Source organism: Cololabis saira, chromosome 16 (assembly GCF_033807715.1).
Source record: "Cololabis saira isolate AMF1-May2022 chromosome 16, fColSai1.1, whole genome shotgun sequence".
NCBI classification, from domain to species: domain Eukaryota; kingdom Metazoa; phylum Chordata; class Actinopteri; order Beloniformes; family Belonidae; genus Cololabis; species Cololabis saira.
In genome coordinates, this window is record NC_084602.1 from 25585800 (window position 1) to 25608978 (window position 23179).

Here is a 23179-nt window from a genome sequence, read left to right on the forward strand (position 1 = left end):
GACACCACCACAGTTATTTACTCCGATTCCTCATCATTTCATTTCTTATGTTACAAGACAAATTAATCATGTTAACTGTAAAGAAATCACAACACTGAATGTTCACAAATGACAACGTTATTGTTAAAAAAATAAAAGAACATAACTGGTATATAAATAACATGTATGCACTATTGCTGGCTCAAGGAAGGACCGTGCGTCTTCTGAAGGTTTCGTTGAACAGTTTCAGGTGCATTGCTTGGAAGATCTGAAACCATAAACAGAAGAAAAATGTATTACTAATAGAGCTCTGGTGTTACCTAACGAGTGAGTGGCTCCGTTAGGTAACACTCACCGGTCCGGTCTGGTGAGTGGCTCCGGTGCTGCAGGGCTGAGCTAAATACTTAGCCCATGCAAAGATCATACTTGTAGACAAATATGAAAAACATAAAAAAATAACATCACTTACCGCTGACTCGTGTGTAGTTGCCGGGTTCGTACCTTGGGTACTGATCCTTTTATGAGGGTAAGTGTCGATGCAAAAACTGTCCCTCGCTGTGGAAACAGCCACACGATTCACCGCTTCTAAACAATGGCGGACGCTCCAGCCGGCGGAGTTAGTATTTTGTGCTTTTCATAATAGGTCCCCCTTAATTGTTTTTTCTATATAGCTCTATATTTGACAGCATCTCATATTATGTCTACTAAGTATACTATCATCCTTACGAGAAGATGTTAATTACTGTTCTATGTTGTTTTATTGTGTTCAATAAAGGCAAGGCAAGTTTATTTATATAGCACAATTCAACACAAGGTAATTCAAAGTGCTTTACATCAACATTAAAAGCGGCAAGACACAATTAAACAGTAAATAACAAATAAAATGAAATACAATTATGAGAAAAGAAGGTAAAATAATAAAAAGCACAAGTTGCTGAAAACTAAGGGCAGTAGAGTACCTCAGCTACACATCTCATTCGCGGTTTTCAGAAAGTATTTAATTTAAGAGTATGCTTAAATACCAAATAAATGAAATAAAATGATAAGAAAATAGGTAAAATATCAAAAAGCACAAGTTGTTAAAAATAAGGGCAGTAGAGTACAGCAGGTAAGTATTTAATTTAAGAGTACGCTTCAGTAAACAGTAATGTTTTTAGGCCTGATTTCATGTTTCAGCAGCAGTGCTGCCCTCTAGAGGACGTTCGTGAGCGTGATGACGTCTCAAGTGCGACGTGCAGCCTGTAACAGCCATGCGCCACTTGGCAGCGTTGTTGTGGTTCTGGTGAAGTAGAGACTTCCTCGAAAACGTTAAGCTTATGCCGCCAAGTGGATTTGAAATCCTCCAGACTTGAGTTTATGGGGAGTCTGCACCAGAAGGGCTCTCTCTTCCTGTTTTCGGGCGGCTGGGAGAGAGACGGGGCGGATGGAAGTGCCATGTAGGTGTGAGAATGAGCGGTCAGCAGACTCCAGCAGGGACCGACGACTACTCTGTGCAGCAGGAGAATGAACTGGAGGCCCTGGCCTCGATATTCGGGGAGGATTTCCAAGACTTACGGAACAAGGATCCCTGGAAGGTACATATTTATGATGGTGTAAGATTTAAAGATGAAGTTAATTTAGCCAGGAAATATATTTACAATGTTTATGTAGTTAATTAGTTGTGCATTTGTGCTTTATTATTCACATGTTTACAGATTCAGATGTTTATACCAGCACAATAGTGTTAAAACACTCTTTTGAATGTGTTTATTTGGTTTTACCTTCTTACAATACGTTTCCTCGATCTAGGTAATTCCTGGTTTAGTCACATGGGGTCAGAAAGAAGGAAGTTGCTGGTTGTCATGGTGATTTCTGATGCCGGTGTTCTGCCATTTTTTGCTGCTTTGCCAAAAAATGAAGCTTTTGTAGAGCTACAATTTTACTGTGTTTTACTCCCTAGCCCACTTCCTTTTCCCCCAAGTGGTCCTTGTCGCTTGCCAGGCCGTCATTGTAAATAAGAATGTGTTCCTAATGACCTGCCTGGTTAAATAAAGGTGAATGACTGAATGAATATCAAAAAAAGCAATATAATTGTTGTTTTTTTCTCTTTATCATATAATGTTCACAAAGTGTAATGCAATTCATGTCATGGGTAGTGTATTTTGAAGGATCAAATACTCAACATCCCATATTATCAATTTTACATCGTGCAAGAAATGATGCAAACTTTGAAAACCGACTGTGCGCGTGCGCAGAACCACAAAGTAGCATTTCTCGGCAGGTAGCAAGGATTGGCAGAACACTGGAAGCTTCAGTAAAAATTCTGCTGGAAAACTAACTCTCACGTCTGCTGTTTTCTCTCATGAAGAGTGTCTGATTACCACCTATCGAACCCTCATGTTACATTAGGATGCATTGGCTCCTATGAGCAGAATGATGGATACAAGTTGAAATGTACTGGTGGAAATGATGACTACTACTACTGTTTTATTTATATAGCGTCTATTACTACAGAAGTTGTCTCTAGGCGCTTTCCAGAGACCCAGAACATGACCCCAGAGCAAATATTACATAAACATAACATGAACAATGGCAGGTAAAAACTCCCCTAGTGGGAGAAATAACCTTAAGCCAAACAGTGGCAAGACAAAACTCCCCTTTAGGAGGGAAGAAATCTTGAGCAGGACCTGGATGGATCATAAGGGGTCTTAAGCAGACGCTTATATCTAAAGCGACTTACATCTGAGAGAACAACACAAGCACAAAATCACATAGGAGGGTCCAGCCGGATAAGTGCTGGTCAGACTGCTGAGAGTCCAGTTGGACACAGGTGCTGTCACGTCAGTGCTAGAATATAATTTTTATTTATTTATTTATTTTTTCCCCTTTATATAAGAAAGCTACATCTAAAAATGCACGCAGCTTACTAGATACAGAAGTGCTCCTTAAAGAGCTGAGTCTTTAGCTTGCTCTTAAAAGTATGTACAGACCTAGCAGCCGTCACTGAGGTGCTTGTCTCTTGATGTTCAGGTTAAAAGGCCTCCAGAGGTCCACCTCTGCCTGAGGCCCAGTGGGCTGAACTATGGGCAGGAATGCTACGCCACGGTGGACCTGCAGGTGAAATGTCCTCCCAAGTACCCGGACATGTGAGTACTCCTGTCTCTGCCTGCCATCTCACCTGATTGAACCTTTTTACATAGAGAGACTACCGTAGTATACCTCTGGGGACTCACAGACTCAGTTGTTCAATTCTGGTATGTTTCCAGTACATACTTCCAAAACCTTACAATAAAATAAACAAAATTGTTATGTAGTCCAAAGATGTTTATTTTAACTGAATAGATTATTGGGTCTTCAAAATTTAATATTTGGCTTATAATGTTAAATTGAATGACTGAATGAATGAATGAATGAATGAGGTTTATTCAGTCATGACAACACAAAACACAACACCAAAAAAAAAACATTGTGCACAGTATTAACATTTCATACAAAACCAAAAATGTGTTGAACAATGACTAAAAAGGCATAGGCTGAAGCAAACTGCTTATAAAAGCCTGTCCTATATTACCAACTTTCTTTTTGTGTCTACCGACCTCCAGAAAACCAAAAAGAGAATAGAAAAGCAAAGAAACAACAAAAGGCAAAGAAACAATAGAAAAGCAAAGAAACATTTACAGATAGTCAATTGCACTTATAAGCTTCAAAAATAGCTTTACAAACCATTTTCTTAAAAACCAAAAGAGAATGACATGTTTTTAAATTTATGTTGGCATCATTCCAGAATTTAACTCCAGTAATTCAATTCAATTCAATTCAATTTTATTTATATAGCGTCTATTACAACAGAAGTTGTCTTTAGGATCTTTCCAGAGACCCAGAACATGACCCCCGAGCAATTATTACATAAACATGAACAATGGCGGGTAAAAACTCCCTAGAGGGAGAAAAACCCTAAGCCAAACAGTGGCAAGAAAAAGCTCCCCTTTAGGAGGGAAGAAACCTTGAGCAGGACATGGCTCATAGGGGGAGGACCCTCCTGCCGGAGGCCAGCTGGTCAGAGCAGGAAAAGAGAGAACAGACAGAGTGATTGAAGAACAGAGAACAAGTGGAATTCAGCTTCCTGACAGCGTGGGGGATGAAGCCATTCATTAGTCTGGTGGTTCTGGCTCGAGGCTCGAGGTTCCTGTACCGTCTCCCAGAGGCTGAAGAGTCCATGTGGTGGGTGGGTGGGGTCACACACAGTGCTGGGTGCTTTGGGGTGAGGAGGGTGTTGTAGACGTCCATGAAGGAGGGGAGTGAGATGCCAGTGATTTTGCCTGCTGTGTTTGCTATGCGTTGCAGGGTTTTGCGGTTGTGGGGGGTCCACTTCCTGTAGCACATAGTGATGCAGATTATATCTACATGAATGTCTATATTATCCCCCCTGAGACAATAACTGAGACATATTGAATCAAAAATATTTATCGATGTATTTTCATTCACACTTCAAGTTTCAAATGGGTTTTACCTCCTTTTTTTGTTCTAACATGTACAGAACTGCTCAAAAGTCATTGGCACTGTGAGTTGCTTTGTTTCATCCAGTTTTAATCTGTCCATTTTTATTTTCAAGTTTATTTTAAGTTACACACAGAGTATACAGGAGCCTGACTCTCTTAAACCTAAATAGATTGACAAGCTATTGAATGCGACACACTGATCAATGCGAGGGGGTTTAGGTCATCATCTCGTTCACAGAAAGTACATTTATTCATATCATTCCTTATTGTTGTCATGTAATAACAAGTAATAACAAACCGTTTTGTGGTACAGTGAATAGTTGTGGATTTATGTTGCGTGAATATTGATGTGATAAATGTGTTTGTTAATTTTTTTCGCAATTGATGCCATTATTTTAAAAAAATCAATAGTTGTGAATCAATTATTAGCTAACAGATCAATTAATCTATTTCTAATATTGTTCCTATATTTTTTTTGTTTGTATTTTAGTAAATCCATCAAACAATAAATATGGATATAAATCAGAGACATCCTCAAAGTAAACTCAGATATGACAAGTTAAAAGAAGCACATTTTGGTGAAACGCAAGTGTCTGAAGTTATTGAACTGATCAGTTCAGTGTTGGAGATTTCTGCTGATTAAAATGTGCTTGTGTAGCCAGGGATGGACGAAAAGCTAAACATCTGCATGTAAACACAGCTGGAAATAAAAAGAACAAGGCCTACATTACTGTTATGCCAAAATTCCTCCATCTGACAAATATTCTTATTGACTTACATCCTTGAAGCAATTTATCTTGATTTTATCCACGTGGACTCGCGTGTTTGGCTGAAGTTGGAAAGAAACAGGTTCCTAATCGATCCAGCGTGACCGCCTTTTTAGCTATTAGTGATTTTGGCTCACATATCTCCAAGATCCAGGGATGTGAATGCCGTCTTACTGTGATGACTTACTGTGATCATGTGGCACCAACAGGCCTCCAGAGCTGGAGCTGAAGAACGCCAAAGGCCTTTCAAACGAGAACCTCCAGAACCTCCAGAGTGAACTCACCAAACTGGCAGCTGTGCGATGTGGGGAGGTGAGGATGCACTGGCCATCACAAACAAAGACGAGCGTACGCAGATTTCCATTAACATCTCCATCCTGTCCCCCAGGTGATGATCTATGAGCTAGCAGACCACATCCAGGGCTTTCTGAGCGAGCACAACATGCCCCCGACTCGTTCTTTCCACGAGGAGATGCTGAAGAACCAGAAAAAGCAGCAGGAGAAACTAGCTCTGGAGGAGCAGGAGAGGATGGACCAGCGGCGCAAGCAAGAGGAGGAGATGGTGAGGGAGGGGGACGAGTAGACGTTGGAGCCGTCTCGTTGATTAAAGCGATTTGTGTGGAGGGATTCCAAATAATTGGAAGCTTCCCAAGAAGATTTTAACATGGAAATGGATTAGAAATGTGCAAAATTTGTGTTACAGTGCAGTATTTAACCCTTTCAAACGCTATTTCATTGACAATTTAAAGGAGCATGAGGCTCCTTTTAAGAAATGAGACTCATTAGCAGTGTTGGGCAAGTTACATCCAAAATATAATATATTATATATTACTAGTTACTGTCATTTGAAAGTAATTAGTTACATTACAATATTACTATATCTGAATTGTAATGCGTTACACTACTTGTGTATTACTTTTGAGTTACTTTCAACAAAATAGCAAAAAAAGATAAATCTTGTCCCACTGACAGATTTTTCTACTTATTTCAAGTGAAAATTTACTTGAAACAGGTGAAAATTGTCAAATAAGTTATTTTTCTGGTGATGACTAAATGTTGAAATAGCAGTAAAACCACATTCATTGATGAAATGACATAAGGGATGGAAAGGGGGGATGGCAGTTTTACAGGGGGGATGATTTGGACCGTTTTTATTTCAGGGGGGATGATTTGGACTGTTTTTATTTCAGGGGGGATGATTTGGACCGTTTTTATTTCAGGGGGGGGGTGATTTGGACCGTTTTAATTTCAGGGGGGGTGATTTGGACCGTTTTAATTTCAGGGGGGGTGATTTGGACAGTTTTAATTTCAGGGGGGGTGCCATCACATCACCCCTCATCCCCCCTCAACTCGAATACTGCTCACACGGAACTCAGAACTTCTTCATAAATAACTCCCAGAGAGAAAAAAACACCAGCAAGCTAACAAACAAACCAATAAAGCTCTCAGAGTTAACAAAACGAACCAGCAATCAACTACTCGCAGCTGTTTTAACCTCTCCTCCTGATGGGCTGCAGGTGCGTTTTAAGGCTGATTTATGGTTCCGCGTTACACCAACGCAGGCCATACGCCGTGGGTTACGCGAACTACTGCGTACCCTACGGCGAAAGCTCTGCGTCGATTTAACGCGGAACCATAAATCTGCTCTCACAGCGCGACTGACTGTGAGCCCGGCTCGTGCAGCTCCTCGCCGACTCCCCGCTCATATATATTTAATAAATGTATAAAGCCCATATATTAATAACGCCTCACTTGGCCGAGCCCTAACGCTGAGACCATGGTAGATTTAAGTTACACGCGGACACGCCGCACTGTTGACTTTTCCCTGCCGGCTCTGCTCACTGAACAGTCCCCACACAAACAGTGTCCAGCAGCGCTACGTTCCGCCGCGCCGCGTTCCCAACGCTTTTTTCTGTTGTCGGGATGTCTCGCGGACGCGGTGTTGGTGAATTCTTTAAAAAACAACAGCTAAACGGGTTAAAATGTGTTGTAACGCGCGTTACTTAGATTGTAACGAGTAAAATATTACCGAAAATGTATTAGTAATGCGTTATATTACTGCGTTACAGCAAATAGTAATACATTACTGTAATTGCGTTACTTTTGTAACGCGTTACCCCCAACACTGCTCATTAGCGCCACCCTTCGCCACGACGGTCGTTGGGGGTACTGCAGGCAACAGCGAAGCTGGCACGGGAGAAAGGGGAGAACGCGCATGCAGCGTCATGTGACGTCACATCCGCAGGACAGCGCGGGAAATTTGGCCTCACAATTGCAGCACATTTTGCAGCACACAGCCTGTTCAAGGCAACAGAGAGATACACTAGAGGGCTCATTCTTTTTGATTTGGAACGCTTAATCTGACATTATTACTAGAAAACTTAAAACGTATACGAATTCTTTTCATAAATCCTGCCTCATGCTCCTTTAAGAGGTTGGCTGCTATGGTGACAGACACTGCAGCTCGTTACTGCCTTCCGTGAGTCTGTTTTACGTCTTAAAAGGGCGTCGGTTTCCCAGATGTTCTAATTATTGAAATAACCATATAGATCTGTAAATACTATTAGTGCTTTTGATAAGTTTTCTTTTTTCCTCATCTGATCCACAGAGCAGTACCACATAACCACGCCATCAAGAATTTCCCAGCTTCTGACATTGACATTTTTCCGCTCCGCATCAACTCTCTTTATCAAAACAGTCTATATAAGAGAGAAATAAAGCTTATTTTCTCATTCCTGCTTAGTCGTATAGAGATAATTGACATGGTCACTGTAAACGAGAAGCAGGAACCTTCACGGCAGCGTCATATTAACAACGTCCACTGGAAAGAATAAGAGTACACTAAACTGCACTGTATGGAAAAAAAGACTGAACTTAACTGAAACTTTAAATGTTGTATTTTATTGTGTTAGGAAAAAGAGATCATGGCTGAAATCCAAAGGAGGGAGGAGGAGAAGCGGGAAGAAAAGAGAAGAAAGGAAATAGCCAAACAGGTGTTTTTTTTATGTTTGCTAGAAAAAAGCGGTGAAACATAAACGCAACATCCAGAACACAGAAATGCAAACCGTGTCATTATACCGCATCTTCTTTTTTAAACTTTGCCTCCACAGGAGCGACTCGAGAGCCAAGAGCAGCCGGTCCCGGTGTTGGAGAAGACTCCATCCAGTCCAGGTGAAGCGACTCCTGAACTGACAGAAGCCAAGAAAGCCGGCGGTAACCGCCGCCGGACCACCTCCAACACACGCCACCGGTACGCAACGGTCCGCTGTCACATCTACAAATGCTGTACTTTACTTCTTTTTTGTAACTTACATTTTTATTGAGTTTTCACATATTTATAGACAAAAACAATACTGCAAACAAATTACATGTAAGAATAACAATAATAACACTAACACAGTCTGGAGATGAAACTGTTCAGTTCACTATTCCATGTAGCATCCGTTTAGTTGGTGTCATGTTGTCTCATATAAGCGTTCAATTTTTCCCAATTTTCATCAAATACGTTCTCTTTCATTCTCAGTATCAATGTCATTTTTTCCTTGACCATGTCCAACCACTGCTCTGCCTTGGAGCGTTCACATTGAGCCAGTTCCGTTATGGCTTTCTTGCTTGTTGCAAGTAGCACTTTAGTCAAGTACAAGTCTTTTTTCATTATAACTTTCTCAATGTTCCCAAGATACATCACTGGACAGGTGTTTGGTATTTCATACCCCATAACATTTTAAAGGACTGAGTTAACATTTTGCCAATACTAACTAATTTTCGTACCTTTCCAGAAGATGTGTGTATGATCTGCCTCCACACTCCCACGTCTCCTACAGTCTTGTTCTATAGCTAGTTGCTTAGATTTTATCTTTGGTGTTATGAAGTACAGAATAAGGTTCTCTCAGCAGAACTCTCTCCATATTGATGAATTTGTTGTTGTACATTGTAGGGCTGGGGATCGATTAAAACGTCAAGAATCGATTCGATTACGATTCTTAAGATTCAGAATCGATTATCAAGATTTGATTCGATCCGATTCGATTTGATTCCGATATTGATTTGGGTTAGTGTTATTAAAACTGTTTTTTGAGCTGTTGCATGAATTATATGACTGTAGTTATGCAAAATATTACTACTAGTATTATATTGAGATTAAACAGCAAGTATTGGCAGCTAATGATGCTGTAAGGACCAATCAGCTCCCAGAATGCTGATAGAACTGCTTTCAGAAACATCATGTGGGTCAGAATTACCAAACAGATCCAGGGCAGCAAACAGACGAATGAAATTGGTTTTATTTTTTCCCACATTCCGTTTTTATTTGTTCCATTTTCGGTCTATTTTGGCTTTTAATTTTTGAGCATTTGATTTTTAGCATTTTTTGCAAATGTAACCCCAAGACACTTTAAAGTTTTCATACCTTTAAACATATTTAAAGGCAAAAACATGGCACCAGTTATTCTATTGTCCAACAAAACATTCCTGTTTGGGGGATAAACAAAAAAATAACCAAAAGTTGTAATGTAATGATGAAAAAAATACATAAAAAAAAAAAAAAAAAAATCAATCTTTAGACATATGAATCGATTTTTAGGAATTAATATAAGAATATATTTAGAATTGGGAAATCAATTTTTTTCAACACAGGCCTAGTACATTGTGTCTCACACAGATGATACCACTCCTCGTATATGAATTTTTAGCTTTGCTTCCCATTTTACTTTTATACAAAGCGTTGATTCTGTCCTGCTCTCAGCTGCATTCTGTTCTTGCTTGATAAAAAGCAGAAATAGGCCGAGACCCTTTCTGTTTGTATGATTTCATAATAACTCCAATCAACTGTACTTTACTTCTGACGTTCTTCTCTTCCAGGCGAGACACGGTTAACGAGGACAACCACCGCCCGCAGCAGCTTCTGCACTTCAACAGCAGCATTTCCGGGGAGCTCGTCGTTCACAAGGGGAAAAGTTTAGGTGAGAGCCGTCAGAGTAGACGCTACCGGTCTGGCGTCAGATCTCCTAATCCGCACGACGGCGTCACAAGAAGGTGTTTCTCTGACAGGAGAGAGCGAGCGGCTCGGCAGAAGTGTCTACTGCGGGTTTGAAGCTAATTCCGGAGAGTATGCAGTGATTTACGAGTGGTCGTTGCACTGGAACAAGAACATGGGAAAGTTCTTCACCAGTCAGGAGAAAGGGAAGATCGAGAATTGTAAAAAGCAGGCAAGTAGGAGACTAATGTATTCACCATCTTTTATGTTTCTGGAGAGAGAGAAAAGACGTTTTGTGAACATTTCCACACATTTCTGTGTGTGCAGATCCATGCTGCTGAACATGAGTTCAACTCTCTCCTCCGGCTGGATCACCCACATTTGGTGCATTACACGGCTCTGAGCTCCACAGAGAAGGAGGACTGCCTGGTGGTGAACCTGCTGGTGGAGCACGTGGCCGGGGTCAGCCTGAACCAGAGCCTGCTCACCCAGACCCCGGTCCCCCTGGAGAAGCTCTGCCAGTACACGGCCCAGCTGCTGTCGGCCCTCGACTACCTCCACTCCAACTCCGTGGTGCACAAACAGCTGGGGGCCTCCAGCGTCCTGCTGGACTCTGAGGGCAACGTCCGGCTCACCGATTACAGCTTATCCAAGAGGTTCGCCGAGATTTGCAAAGAGGACATTTTTGAGCAAGCGCACGTGCGTTTCTCTGAAGACACAGCGATGCCAACAAAAACAGGCAAGAAGGGGGATGTGTGGAGCCTGGGGCTGATGCTGCTGGCCCTGAGTCAGGGCAAAGAAGTGAAGGAGTATCCAGTGACGGTGCCGGGGAGCCTGCCTTCTGACTTCCAGGATTTCCTAAACAAGTATGTATGGCTCACCGCTGTCTTAAACTAGTTTTATAGACCATTTCATAGATACAGCTTTTAACTGTGATAATGACAACTATGTAATCATGGTTTGGAACAGTGGAGGAGTTCAAATATCTTGTTCACAAGTTCACAAAGAAAGAGCTGAGTCGATGGTCATGAACTCTGGGTAGTGACCGAAAGGACAAGATCGCGGATACAAGCGGCCAAGATACGTTTCCTCCGCAGGGCGGCTGGACGCTTCCTAATGGCCCTTTTCCACTAGTATCTACTCAGCTCGGCTACTACCCGCCACGCCCCCGTCTTGCGCTTTTCCACTACGGGCCAAGGCGGGTGGAGCCGTGCCAAGCAGATACTTTTTCTGTAACCATTCTGCCGAGGTTCTAACCGGGCTGAGCCGGTGTCGGTGCTTTTTTTTCCCACCTGCTTTTTTTTACCGGCTCCCCGTACGTGATGACGTTCCGTCTTGTGATTGGCTTTTGACCGTACGTGATGACGTTCCGTTCCGTTGAAAACTGATGATTAATAAATGTAATAAAGCAAATCGATAATTTAAAATGTCTATTAAGATCAAAATATTTAACTGCTTACTGCTATGCAGCAAGCAAAAGATTGTTTACCCTATACTGTATATAGTAGGCTATTATTGTTCTCAGCTCACTGATGAATCTCCAATTGTCTAATGAAAATAGTCCCTAATAAATATTTTAACTCTAATATTTTTTTTAGCCTATGTCAGTAAGATCACTGATAATTCTGATAATTCCTTGTATATGTTTCTTCTCCCTTTTACCTCCACTATGATCTGCTGCTTCTGACTTTACAGAAGTGTATGTCTCTATATGTTCTCATTGTTGAATCTGTAAATGTCTAAGCAAAATAGTCATAATACATTATATAAATATAATAAAAAAAATGTAAAGTCAACTAAGCGCTCACTGATTAATCCGCAATTGCCAAAAAAGACGTTTTGAATGTGAAGACATGGTGAAAAACTACCTTCCTAGCTTAACATGGCAAAAAAATACCATCGCGGGGAAAAAATGCACAGTTCCGGGGAAAATATTTCAGGCCGACACTTCCGGGGAAAATATTGCAGCCCGATACAATCTGGTACCCACACCGGCACTATATCTGACGTCACCACCCTCCACGCCACTGATTGGTCGGGGGGCCGTCAGACGTTTGAATCAGGAAGCGGGAGTCAGCGCGAAAGTGACTCGCTGCTCACGGCGATTTTATTATACAGCGCAAACATCTGTTTGGTGATCCAACTCTGAGGTGCAGATGTTCATAAATCTGGTGGCTGACGAGAGAATTAAAAAAGGGATGTAGACGTGCGATAAGGAACGATCAGATCCACAGGCGCTCTGTTTTCTTCTCAGCCGCTCGCGGCTCCAGCTGATTTCTCATCGGCGCTGACACAAACAAAGGGGTTGCGCAATCGAGTACGTCACAGCAGCTTCACCCCAACCCGCCCACTTCTCACCTGGCTGTGGAAAAACAAACAGGGACAAAACGGATGGAGCCGGGATGAAGCGTGACTAGCCGAGTCGGGCTTAGTAGATACTAGTGGAAAAGCGCCATTAGAGATAGGGTGAGGAGTTTGGTCACCCGGGAGGAGCTCAGAGTCGAGCCGCTGCTCCTTCACATTGAGAGGAGTCAGCTGAGGTGGCTTGGGCATCTGTACCGGATCCTCCTGGACGCCTCCCTAGGGAGGTGTTCCAGGCATGTCCCACCCCGGGGAAGACCCAGGACACGCTGGAGAGACTATGTCTCTCGGCTGGCCTGGGAACGCCTCAGACTCCCCCCGGAAGAGCTGGAGGAAGTGTCTGGGGTGAAGGAAGTCTGGGCATCTCTGTTGAGGCTGCTGCCCCCGCGACCCGGTAACGGATGTGCGGAAGAAAATGGATGGATGGATGGTTTGGAACAACAAGCTAAAAAGCAAAAATGCTTCCTTAATGACTAATGAAACCAAAAACGAATGAAATGACATAAAAGCCATTTTTCAAACAAGCAGAAAATATATATTTCAAAATCAATTTTTCCCAAAAATAGTAACAGACATGGACAAATCTGGTGGTACCTCTCCATCAAAGAAAGAGAAACCCACAATGGTCTCTGAAATAACTTAAAATTGGTAATCAATAATTTACTCAGTTACTACTTTTATAGTTCAAAAGATTCATTTAAAACAACAAACTAATGAAAATGACGTGCACAGATGAGTCGTTTACCCTGGAAGAAATTATAAATAATTCAACTATAGTACAGTGTGAAACTAAAGAGGTGTAGTCCCTCTATCATGTCCCGTCACATCAAGGCAGAAAATCCTAGTCAGCCATGGAATCGACGGAATCTGAAACCTGTAAAGTCCTGGGACCGTTGCTTGTCTGTCAAACTGTTTTTCTTCGTTATTACAGGAATTCCCTGCTCATGCGTTTCCAGTTTTCCGCCTGGTTCCAAAAGCAAGTCTGAAGGGAGGGGATTGTATGTTTTGTTTGTTTTCAAAGTCTGCCAGACTTACCTTTTCTTTTTTTTTTATTTACCAACTTTAAACGTCAGTGATATCAGGAGGCGGGGTTTGATCTCCTGTTAAGCGTCTTCTGTTGCTGCCAGTAGCATCAGCATTTCCTGGTTCATCTTCTTCCATAAGGCCTTTTTGGGAAGGTGCTGTTAACCTGCAGCCTCGAGGGGAGTCTGTAATCTCATGTTCAGCAATAATTCTCACAACCTTGATTATCTTGCCGGAAATTTAATTTCAAATCAGTCGCCTGCAAACATATTCAGTTGGAATAAAAACAATAACCAGCCACTTAAACAAAATCTTTCTAAAACAGAAACATTACTTTTAATAAAAAGAGTATATCATTATAAACAGCATAAAGCTGTGCAGTGACCTGGAACCCTGCAAGCTTTCTGTCATCACTGTGGGAAAAAAAGGACTAATAAAGCGGTTACACTGTCTGATAGCCCGGGGAACTAATGATAAATCTGTCTGGGAACAAGCTCAGAGACGGCAACATGCAAGTCTAAGCTAATTTTATCTTCTACAGGGATGTCTCCAGTTCAACTGCACCTACTTGTAAGCACTCACTCTTGAATGAGTTGGTAAATTGTTGGATGCTGACTGACTGATTTCATTTGTTAATGTTCATTTTAATCCAATAATAATGATGTTGTGTTAATAATGATGTGGCATTTCTGCTGAAGACTCTTTGACTTTTTTGTTAAACTGCGATGTCGTGACAGATTTAAGTCCCCTCGGTCCACATAATTGGAAGATGTCGATAATTCTGATTTGTTCTTGCTTGATTATGATTGTTGAGCTGCTCCTTAATTACTTCGATGACTGAAATAAGTAAATGTCCTTTATGTTTTATTACTGAAATCTGTTTTGTGTGCACAATAATTGATCTGATACCGGCTGAACAAGCTCCTCAAGGTTAATGTCGACGCTGTAGTGTACCTCTGCTTTCAGCTGGTGTGCATCAGCTGTCGTCGCAACCCGACTTTTCCACACATGCAGCCAGCGAGGCGTCAAGGGGGGGGGGGTTGCAGCGCTGCAGCTTAGCTGTCGGTTAAACTCAAACTAATGTGGTTGAAACAGTACCATGTTAAACCTCAGCTAAGTAAGCCGCAAGCAAAGCAGCAGTGCAATCAGCCACACGTGTCTGGCTTAAAAATAACACGGATGTAAGGGATGCTTTCCCAGCTGTAGCTACGTTGGCTCCGATCGTGCTACTCAAAAACATTTAAAGTGTGCTCTAGTTTTCTTCTTATTTTTATACTATACAGAAATATAAAACAATGATGGAAAAATAATGAAAATTAATTTTTCACTTCAGTCATTGCAGTGAAAAATACCAAAGCAGCACATTTTGCTTACAGTGCAGATTTTGCTTCACCAAAGTTTTAGAATAATTTTTTTGTGTGCAGGTATTTTATGCAAAAGAGATGGCAAATTGAAACATGTTGTTACTTTAGATTATTTAAACATCTGCTGTCAAGTTGCGCATTATCTCGCTGTAGATCCTTACGGTGTGATTCCAGTAAAAGAGTTTGACTCTGTCTTTGTTCCAAAGGTGCGTGTGTCTGAACGATGCTGAACGCTGGACGACTCAGCAGCTTTTGGACCACTCTTTCCTCAAGCCTCCCTCACCCAGAAACCTGCCACAGGATCAGGATACCAGCCCAGAAGGTTATAATCTGCCCTTCTCTTTACCTAAAAACAGGCCATAACCCCTTAAAAAGTTGATTACAGTTCCAGATTTTGGTGAAAGTGTTTTACAACAATGTTTAAACAGTCATGTCTCACTTGTTGTTTCCCAGATCTAGACTTTGCATCATCAGTCATTCCCCAAAGCCACATCCTAAACACACCCTTCAGTTCAGGGTTTCAAAGGCAGCTATCGCGTTATTACATTGAGTTTGAGGAGCTGCAGCTTCTGGGAAAAGGAGCCTTTGGTGCTGTGATTAAGGTGAACTCCAGTTTCGACCGAATGACACACTTGCAGGGTTTTGTCCTGTTTCATTCAGTTTACCTGACCTTCTTTCTACATGCAGGTTCAAAACAAACTGGACGGTTGCTACTATGCCGTCAAGCGCATCCAGGTCAATCCCGCCAGTAAGCAGTTCCGACGGATCAAAGGTGAAGTGACGCTGCTCTCGCGCCTGAATCACGAGAACATCGTGCGCTACTACAACGCCTGGATCGAGCGGCATGAGAAGCCGACCATTGGAGCGCTGAGCAGCACCGACAGCTCGGACCCTCAGAGCACGCCGGACAAACAGCCGGAGTCCCGGAGTCGACCGCGGCGCCTCAACGAGCTCGGCCTCGCCGACAACGTGGAGGACGCCGCCCCTCCTCCGGCTCTATCCAGCTCGGTGGAGTGGTCCACGACCATCGAGAGATCTTCCAGCGCCAAGTGTAGCGGACACCAGTCAAGTGATGAGGACGACGATGAGGAAGATGAAGAAGATGTATTTGGCGCTTCTTTTTTGTAAGTTTTTTTTTTTTTTTTTTTTAATAAGAAAAGTAATTTTAATTCTTTTAAACACCCCGGTCTGACCTCACCCCTCATTCCAATACATAAACCACCAAATCTAACTCTAATAATTATTCCTGGCATTATCATGATATATTGTTTCATAGTGTATTATTATATTAAGTTATGAAATCTCATGGGATGTTATACTATAGTATTATTATATTGTTATATATTATAGTATGGTGATATCATTTGGTTATATGTTATAATATTTTATAAAAATGATGTTATATTAGGATATTACTATATTATTATGCTATATTTATATGATATCGTGCTACACCACTCTATTCACTCTATACTATATCTCAATTTATGTATCTACTTTCATCATCTTATCTACACACACACACACACACACACACACACACACACACACACATACTGATGTCGTCTTTTGTCGTTTGCACTGTATGTTAAATTAAAAAAAAAAAAAACTGTTGGCTCATCCCTTTTGTTTTTTTCTTTGTCTTTATTCAGGCCATCAGATAGCGACTCGGAGAGCGACATCATCTTTGAAAACGGCGATGACAGCATAGACGAGCTGTCACAGGTTCCAACAGTTTCACCTCATTATTTATTCACTTTATCGGTGGGTTTTGCGTCAGTTCTGATACCGACAAACGGCTGGTGTCGATTCACAGGTTGAAGCGAGCAAAAGACCCCTGACTGACACCACGGAGAGCTCCGACTCCGACCCACATCTCACTATTGCACATCACTTGTACATACAAGTAAGCCTCTCGTTGTTGCTCCGCATTTTCCATTCAAGATCTTTGCTTTTCGTCCAACGCGTTGTTTGTGTCCCCGACAGATGGAATACTGTGAAAAGAGCACTTTAAGGGACACAATAGATCAAAGCCTGTACTTGGACCAGAATCGGTTATGGAGACTGTTCAGGGAGATCCTGGATGGCCTCGCTTACATCCATGAGCAGGTATTTAAACGCTTCAAAAAAACAAGATCAGACAGATTAAAGGTATGTTTTTTAGGATTTCACATCCCCTTCTCATTTAGGGAATGATTCACAGGGACTTGAAGCCTGTCAACATCTTTCTGGACTCTCAGGATCATGTGAAAATTGGAGACTTTGGCCTGGCTACTGATCACCCCGCTAACGTGGTACAGTTTGATGCTTCATGCAGCTCAAAGGCATCCTTTAAATCAGGGATGGGCGGTATGGACTAAAAAATGTATCAGGATAATTTCTGGCATTTATCCCGATAACGATAAAAATGACGATAAAAAAAATACCAATTCAACTCCACCTTTTTTAACTATAAATCTATCACCATATTAAGTCTTTGGAGCCCCCAAAACACTGCTCTAAAAGAATACTAAATGCTACTAAACGTCATCAATGGGAATTTTTCTTTCTTTCTTTCTTTCTTTCTTTCTTTCTTTCTTTCTTTCTTTCTTTCTTTCTTTCTTTCTTTCTTTCTTTCTTTCTTTCTTTCTTTCTTTCTTTCTTTCTTTCTTTCTTTCTTTCTTTCTTTCTTTCTTTCTTTCTTTCTTTCTTTCTTTCTTTCTTTCTTTCTTTCTTTCAGGCTCATATCTTTCTTTCTTTCTGGCTCATTTCCTTCCTTCCTTCCTTCCTTCCTTCCTTCCTTCCTTCCTTCCTTCCTTCCTTCCTTCCTTCCTTCCTTCCTTCCTTCCTTCCTTCCTTCCTTCCTTCCTTCCTCGATTTAACGCAGAACCATAAATCAGGCTTTACACAAAATCATCATCAACGGGAATTTATCGTTTTTACCGCGCGATGACAAATTCTTACCGTGGGGAATTTTTTTGACGGTATATCGTGAACGGTAAAATATGGCCCATTCCTACTTTAAATACAGGCTTATGATCTGTTTTAAAGATAGCTTTTCTCTCGCAGGCTGCAGGTAAATGTGAGGTGGAGGAGAGCACCTCTGCAGCAATGCCCAAGCCCGACCCAACAGGTGCGTACGTTTTTTTACTGTACAGCAGTCGTGAGAGGGTTGATATCTGTGGAGGCTGATTATGTTGCTCCGTCTGCAGGTAACATGACAGGCATGGTTGGCACGGCCCTCTACGTCAGTCCAGAGGTTCAAGGAAACACCAAAGCTACTTACAACCAGGTAAGAGAGAAAGGTTCACCATTTATCCTTGTTGGTTCTGCAGGAACCCTGCAACACCTCACGTTGTCCATCATTCTGTCCTCAGAAAGTTGACCTGTTCAGTCTGGGAATCATCCTGTTTGAGATGTCCTACCGGCCGATGACCACCGGTGCCGAGCGCATCTCTGTCCTGAGCCAGCTTCGAGTGGTATGTCATGGGAACCAGTTTGGGTTTCGTGGCATTTCCGAACATGACTTCCTATTAACTTCCATTTCTTTGAACGTTACAGGAGCCCATCTCCTTCCCAGAGGACTTTGCTGCACATGGAACGCAGGTGATTGCTGCACGACATTTCTTGACGTTTTCTTCTTCTTTGTCCGAAGTCCTGGGGCCGGATTCACCAATATGTTCTTAAGAACAATCTTAAGAAATGTCTTAAGATCTTAAATTAAAAAGTTCCTAAGAAAGTTCTTAAGTGCAATTCTTCAATATTTTCTTAAGAACTGTCATTTCTTATGAATCTCTTATTTTTATTCTTATTTCTCCTACTTAAGAACTTCTTAAAATATGTCATTGCATTGCAAACAACATATATACAGGTAGTTTGTGTCTTAACCGTCAGTCACTCACTAAACATGGAGAAGGAGAAAATGAGATGCAAGAACTTTTCAAGGCAGGAGATGGAGGTTGTGGTGGATGAGATTAATGTGCGAAAAAAAATACTATTGGGGAAAATTAATAATAATGAACTACCATGCTAACTAACATGCTAAAAAACAGTTAACAGGGTCTTTGTGTAATTAATTACAAAGTATATCCCCAAACTATGACCTACTAGTCTAAACTTGTCTAAAATGTGTTGAAAAAGGTGATATTAGAGTCTTACCTTTTCACAGAAGAAATTTTAAGACAGGTCAAGGTTGTCTTAAAGTTAAGAAAAAAATTTGAGAACTTTTATTTCAAGAATACCATTTATTCTTAAGTTTTTTCTTAAGAAGAAACTTAAGAAGAAAGTTGAGAAAATACTTAAGAACTTTTTTGGAGAATATGACTTCTTTTCTTTTTTCTTCTTAAAGGTATTGTGACATCATTTTTAAAATGCTTTTAACACTATTAAAGGTCTTGGCCAACATCCCTCAAATGTGTCTAAAAGGTTTTAACAAGAAAAACTTCACTCTAGTACTCCATTCTTGGCTTTTTATTACAGTGGTTTTTTGCGCCGTGAAAAACGCTTCCTTTTTCCCCTTTCCTGTCAATCATTGCTCCGCTCCTCCTCCAAACCTCCTCCAACCAACTGCTACACACTTCTGCCGGCGTCTCCACACACACGCACGCACACCACAAACACCCACACACACAGCCCAGACAGGGCGACTACAGCCCGGGGATGAAGTCCGTGCGCACACCGAACCGGACTTCTAACAGCGGCGTCGGAGAGTTAAGCCGGAAGCGACAGGCGAAGCACACACAGAAAAGCAGTCCACCGCAAACAATCATAAAAATAAAGGCATGCAAGCAGCAGGGTCCCCTTATCTTAAGTCCAGTCAGTGGCCGCGGGTCTTTTTAGCAGTTTTCCTCCGGTGATGAGAAGAGAAGAGGCTCTAAACAGCTCCGTGTTAAGCCTGATTTATGGTTCCACGTTAAATCGACGCAGAGCCATGCCGAAGGGTTCAGCGTACGGTGCGCGTCGCCGCGTAACCGTACGCCGTAGGCTCTGCGTCGGTGTAACGCGGAACCATAAATCAGCCTTTATGGTGCGCTGGAGAGGAGAGGAGGCAGGGAGCTGGGTGGAGGGGGCGGTGATTTAGCGGATCGTTACGTAACGGCCCGCCACCAAACCAGATGCGCCGTTTTTGCATAGTTATGCGGAAAATCCCAGAAAGCACACAATACACTGAATGTTAAAAGTTCGTTGTTTTTTGGGTGTAATTGATGTCAAGACACCCAACAAAACACAAAAAATCAAGAAAAATGTGTTTTTCATGTCACAATCCCTTTAAGACTGAACTTAAGAAAAAAATGATTTTTTTTTCTTAAGAATGTTTTGTGAATCCGGCCCCTGGTCTTAACAGTCAAATATGTCTCTGTGTCTTCTCTTTGTGAGCATCAGATGAAGGTGATCGAGTGGCTTCTGAAACACGACCCGGCCTTTCGGCCTACTGCGCACGAGCTGCTGAAGAGTGAACTTCTGCCGCCGCCTCAGATGGAGGAGTCGGAGCTGCATGAGGTTCTGCAACACACCATGGCCAATGTCAACGGCAAGGCCTACCGCACCATGGTGGGGCAGCTTTTTGCCCAGAACACGTCACCAGTCATGGATTATACCTACGATATAGACCTGTACAAGGTGAGGATTACATTTCTGCCGCTGGAGTGTGGGAAGAAAGTCACACGGGTTGAGATACCACAGATGACTGTTAGAGCGAGGCAGTATCGCTTCTCACTGCACTGCTGTGGTGTTGTTTAAGTATCTCAGCTGTGTAACGGAGTACAGTCGCCTTAATGTAACAGTATTTATGTTATGTGCTTTTTCTTAACCCAATATTTAATATTGGGCTTGATAACCAAAACTGATTCTATCAAATATCTTTTTTCTGGAATTTTGTCATTATTATTGTTCCTGTTGTGAGTGAGGTTTTCTGAAGCAGTTGAAAGCCACAGCAGAAAAAATGAAAAAATATACAAAAATGCATTAAGTTCTATGTATTTCTAATAAGTTAATTTGAACTGAGCAGGTAGCGTCAACAGCTGTGAGGTCTTCAAGCTGAATATTTTAGATAAAAGTGCAAAGTGGGGTGGGGGTTTCAACATTATCCAACTCTGTAAATTGTGGTCTGCCAGGGTAAATAGTAGGTAACTGCTGGTAATAGTAGCCAAATCCAGGTTTTGGAAGTAGAAACATCCAGGTCAAAGGCTTGATTTATTCACAAAGCTGGCTCAGTATCAACAGACCAGGATAATATATATATATATATATATATATATATATATATTATCCTGATGCTTTTCCACTGTGGTTGTAACTTTCAAAAGAAACAAAAACACCTTAACAAGTGTTGTGGTAAGTTGTTTTCTGGTTGATGTCATCCTCTTCATATCTGATCTTCTGCTTTCTTATCACTCACATCTCTACTCAAGATTGGATGTTTCCACGGGAACGTAACTTCTCCTCTCCACCTGTAGATGTCGCTCCAGACTCACAAACGGCTGCTCTATCCTCCTCTTCCTTCTACGCTGCCTCAGCAGGAGATGCAGAGGGCCTTTCTGCGCTTGATTGATGTGTAACAGAGGCTGTTTGTTTGCTTTCCCTTCAGGGCACCTTCAGCTTCAATTCTGCCAAATTGCAGCAGCATGTGTACGAAACCATCACCAGGATCTTCAAGAAGCACGGTGAGAACGCTGCCTCTTGTTTAACGTCTACCCACATGAACGCAAGTCTTTGTTCACGCTACCGCGAGCAGCTTTGCGCTCGTGGCCCGTCGGACGCCGCTTTGGAGACCCGACTCGTGCTCTGGTGTGAGCCGGCTGAACAATAAGTGCTCTGTTTTTCAGCAGAGGTTCAAGGCACGCGCCAGTGCCGATGGCCTCCAGCCGTACTCGTATCTGTTCGTATCTGCACACATGCATCAGTTCTTCTAGCAGTAAAACCCAGTGTGTGTCTTCAGGTGCGGTGCGTCTCCAGACGCCGCTGCTCCTCCCCAGAAACAGGAAGTTGTATGACGGCAATGAGCTGGCCTGCTTCATGGACCACAGCGGCATGCTGGTTACTCTGCCCTATGACCTTCGCGTGAGTTCAGCACGCACGCAAACACACACGTGCTTAAACACAAACACTAATCAGGCAATCGTTTGCATCAGCAAATGCAAACGCTGGTGGTGTGAGGCTGCAATCAGCAGCCTCCGCTCAGATCCTGCTGCCTCAGGAAACCCCCAGGACTAAATGTTGTTTCCACGCAGTGATTGATTACAGCCTGCTACGCACCGACTTCACTGTCATTATAAATGCATTCAATGTCTCAACTCTGTTTTCACTTTAGATGGGGTTCGCAAGATTTGTGGCCCGCAATAACATAACACACCTGAAGAGGTAAAGTTGAAGAGTGATTTAAACCAGCTCTAGAAATTGGACCTGCATTTAATACTCTTAATACTCGTGTGTGTGCGTGTGTGCGTGTGTGTGTGTGTGTGTGTGTGTGTGTGTGCACGAATTAAAAAGCATCTTAAGTTTGTAATGTCTTGTATGGACCTTTTATATGTTGTTCTAATATCTTTAATAAAGTGTCAACTGTAGCACCGAGGGCCTATTTCAGAAAAGAGGTTTAATGAACTCTGATTTTAAAATAAGGGGGATTTAAACTTTTGCACCACAACTATAAAAAGACATTATCAATGGAGTGCCGTAACCACGATTTACCATGACAACATCAACTAAATGGAAGAAATCCTGCTATGTTTCTTTGTTAGAGTTAAAGCTTTAATTGCAATCGTTGTGAATTCGAAGATCGGTGAAGGGAATGAAGGAGAGAGTGTTGGTGAAAGAGAGTTTGCAGAGTGAGTGAGTGAGTGAGTGAGGTGGGACAGGATTCTGTTAAAGAAACGTTATGGATTTATAAATCATGCTGGCTGCCTGGCTGTGAAACCTTTCTTTTAAGGGTTTGTGGAAAGTTAATAGGTACTTGTATCAAAACAAGACGAGGAAAATCCAAACCTGCTTGAGAGACGGGGCCGCTGTTTTCACAGTACAGCCGATACAAATGCATTTTATTAGTCGCACGTCCCCTTAATGTGTCTTTATAAGGCAAAGTGTTTTACAGAGACATTGAAAAATCATGTAGCAGAAAATAAAAGCATGATTTAAAATTTAAACAAAAAAAGAGCAATAGATAAAAACAATAGTTAAAATATGGTTAAGTTTTGAAACTCAAGCTTAAAAGACTTTATTCAAATGCAGCAGAGAACAGGTGTATCTTCAACCTGGATG

General features: G+C 41.9%; 1 protein-coding gene across 2 annotated transcripts in view; it reads left to right on the plus strand.

Moving 5' to 3' along the window:
- The first annotated feature begins 1231 nt into the window (after window positions 1-1231).
- The window catches only part of eif2ak4 (eukaryotic translation initiation factor 2 alpha kinase 4), a 39025-nt gene continuing 17077 nt past the window's right edge, over window positions 1232-23179 (plus strand). The window contains exons 1-24 of one of the 2 annotated variants that reach the window (XM_061742894.1): window positions 1232-1553; window positions 2989-3104; window positions 5434-5536; window positions 5613-5786; window positions 8137-8217; window positions 8335-8474; window positions 10085-10185; window positions 10274-10431; window positions 10527-11065; window positions 15154-15269; window positions 15401-15549; window positions 15635-16071; window positions 16600-16672; window positions 16764-16853; window positions 16934-17056; window positions 17137-17241; window positions 17996-18059; window positions 18139-18218; window positions 18304-18405; window positions 18488-18532; window positions 20309-20545; window positions 21513-21588; window positions 21864-21985; window positions 22236-22285. In XM_061742894.1, coding sequence (XP_061598878.1) covers window positions 1428-1553; window positions 2989-3104; window positions 5434-5536; window positions 5613-5786; window positions 8137-8217; window positions 8335-8474; window positions 10085-10185; window positions 10274-10431; window positions 10527-11065; window positions 15154-15269; window positions 15401-15549; window positions 15635-16071; window positions 16600-16672; window positions 16764-16853; window positions 16934-17056; window positions 17137-17241; window positions 17996-18059; window positions 18139-18218; window positions 18304-18405; window positions 18488-18532; window positions 20309-20545; window positions 21513-21588; window positions 21864-21985; window positions 22236-22285 — 3407 coding nt within the window. In that variant the 5' untranslated portion in view covers window positions 1232-1427. The remainder of the gene's footprint in view (window positions 1554-2988; window positions 3105-5433; window positions 5537-5612; window positions 5787-8136; window positions 8218-8334; window positions 8475-10084; window positions 10186-10273; window positions 10432-10526; window positions 11066-15153; window positions 15270-15400; window positions 15550-15634; window positions 16072-16599; window positions 16673-16763; window positions 16854-16933; window positions 17057-17136; window positions 17242-17995; window positions 18060-18138; window positions 18219-18303; window positions 18406-18487; window positions 18533-20308; window positions 20546-21512; window positions 21589-21863; window positions 21986-22235; window positions 22286-23179) is intronic. The other variant, XM_061742895.1, reaches the window with a different exon arrangement.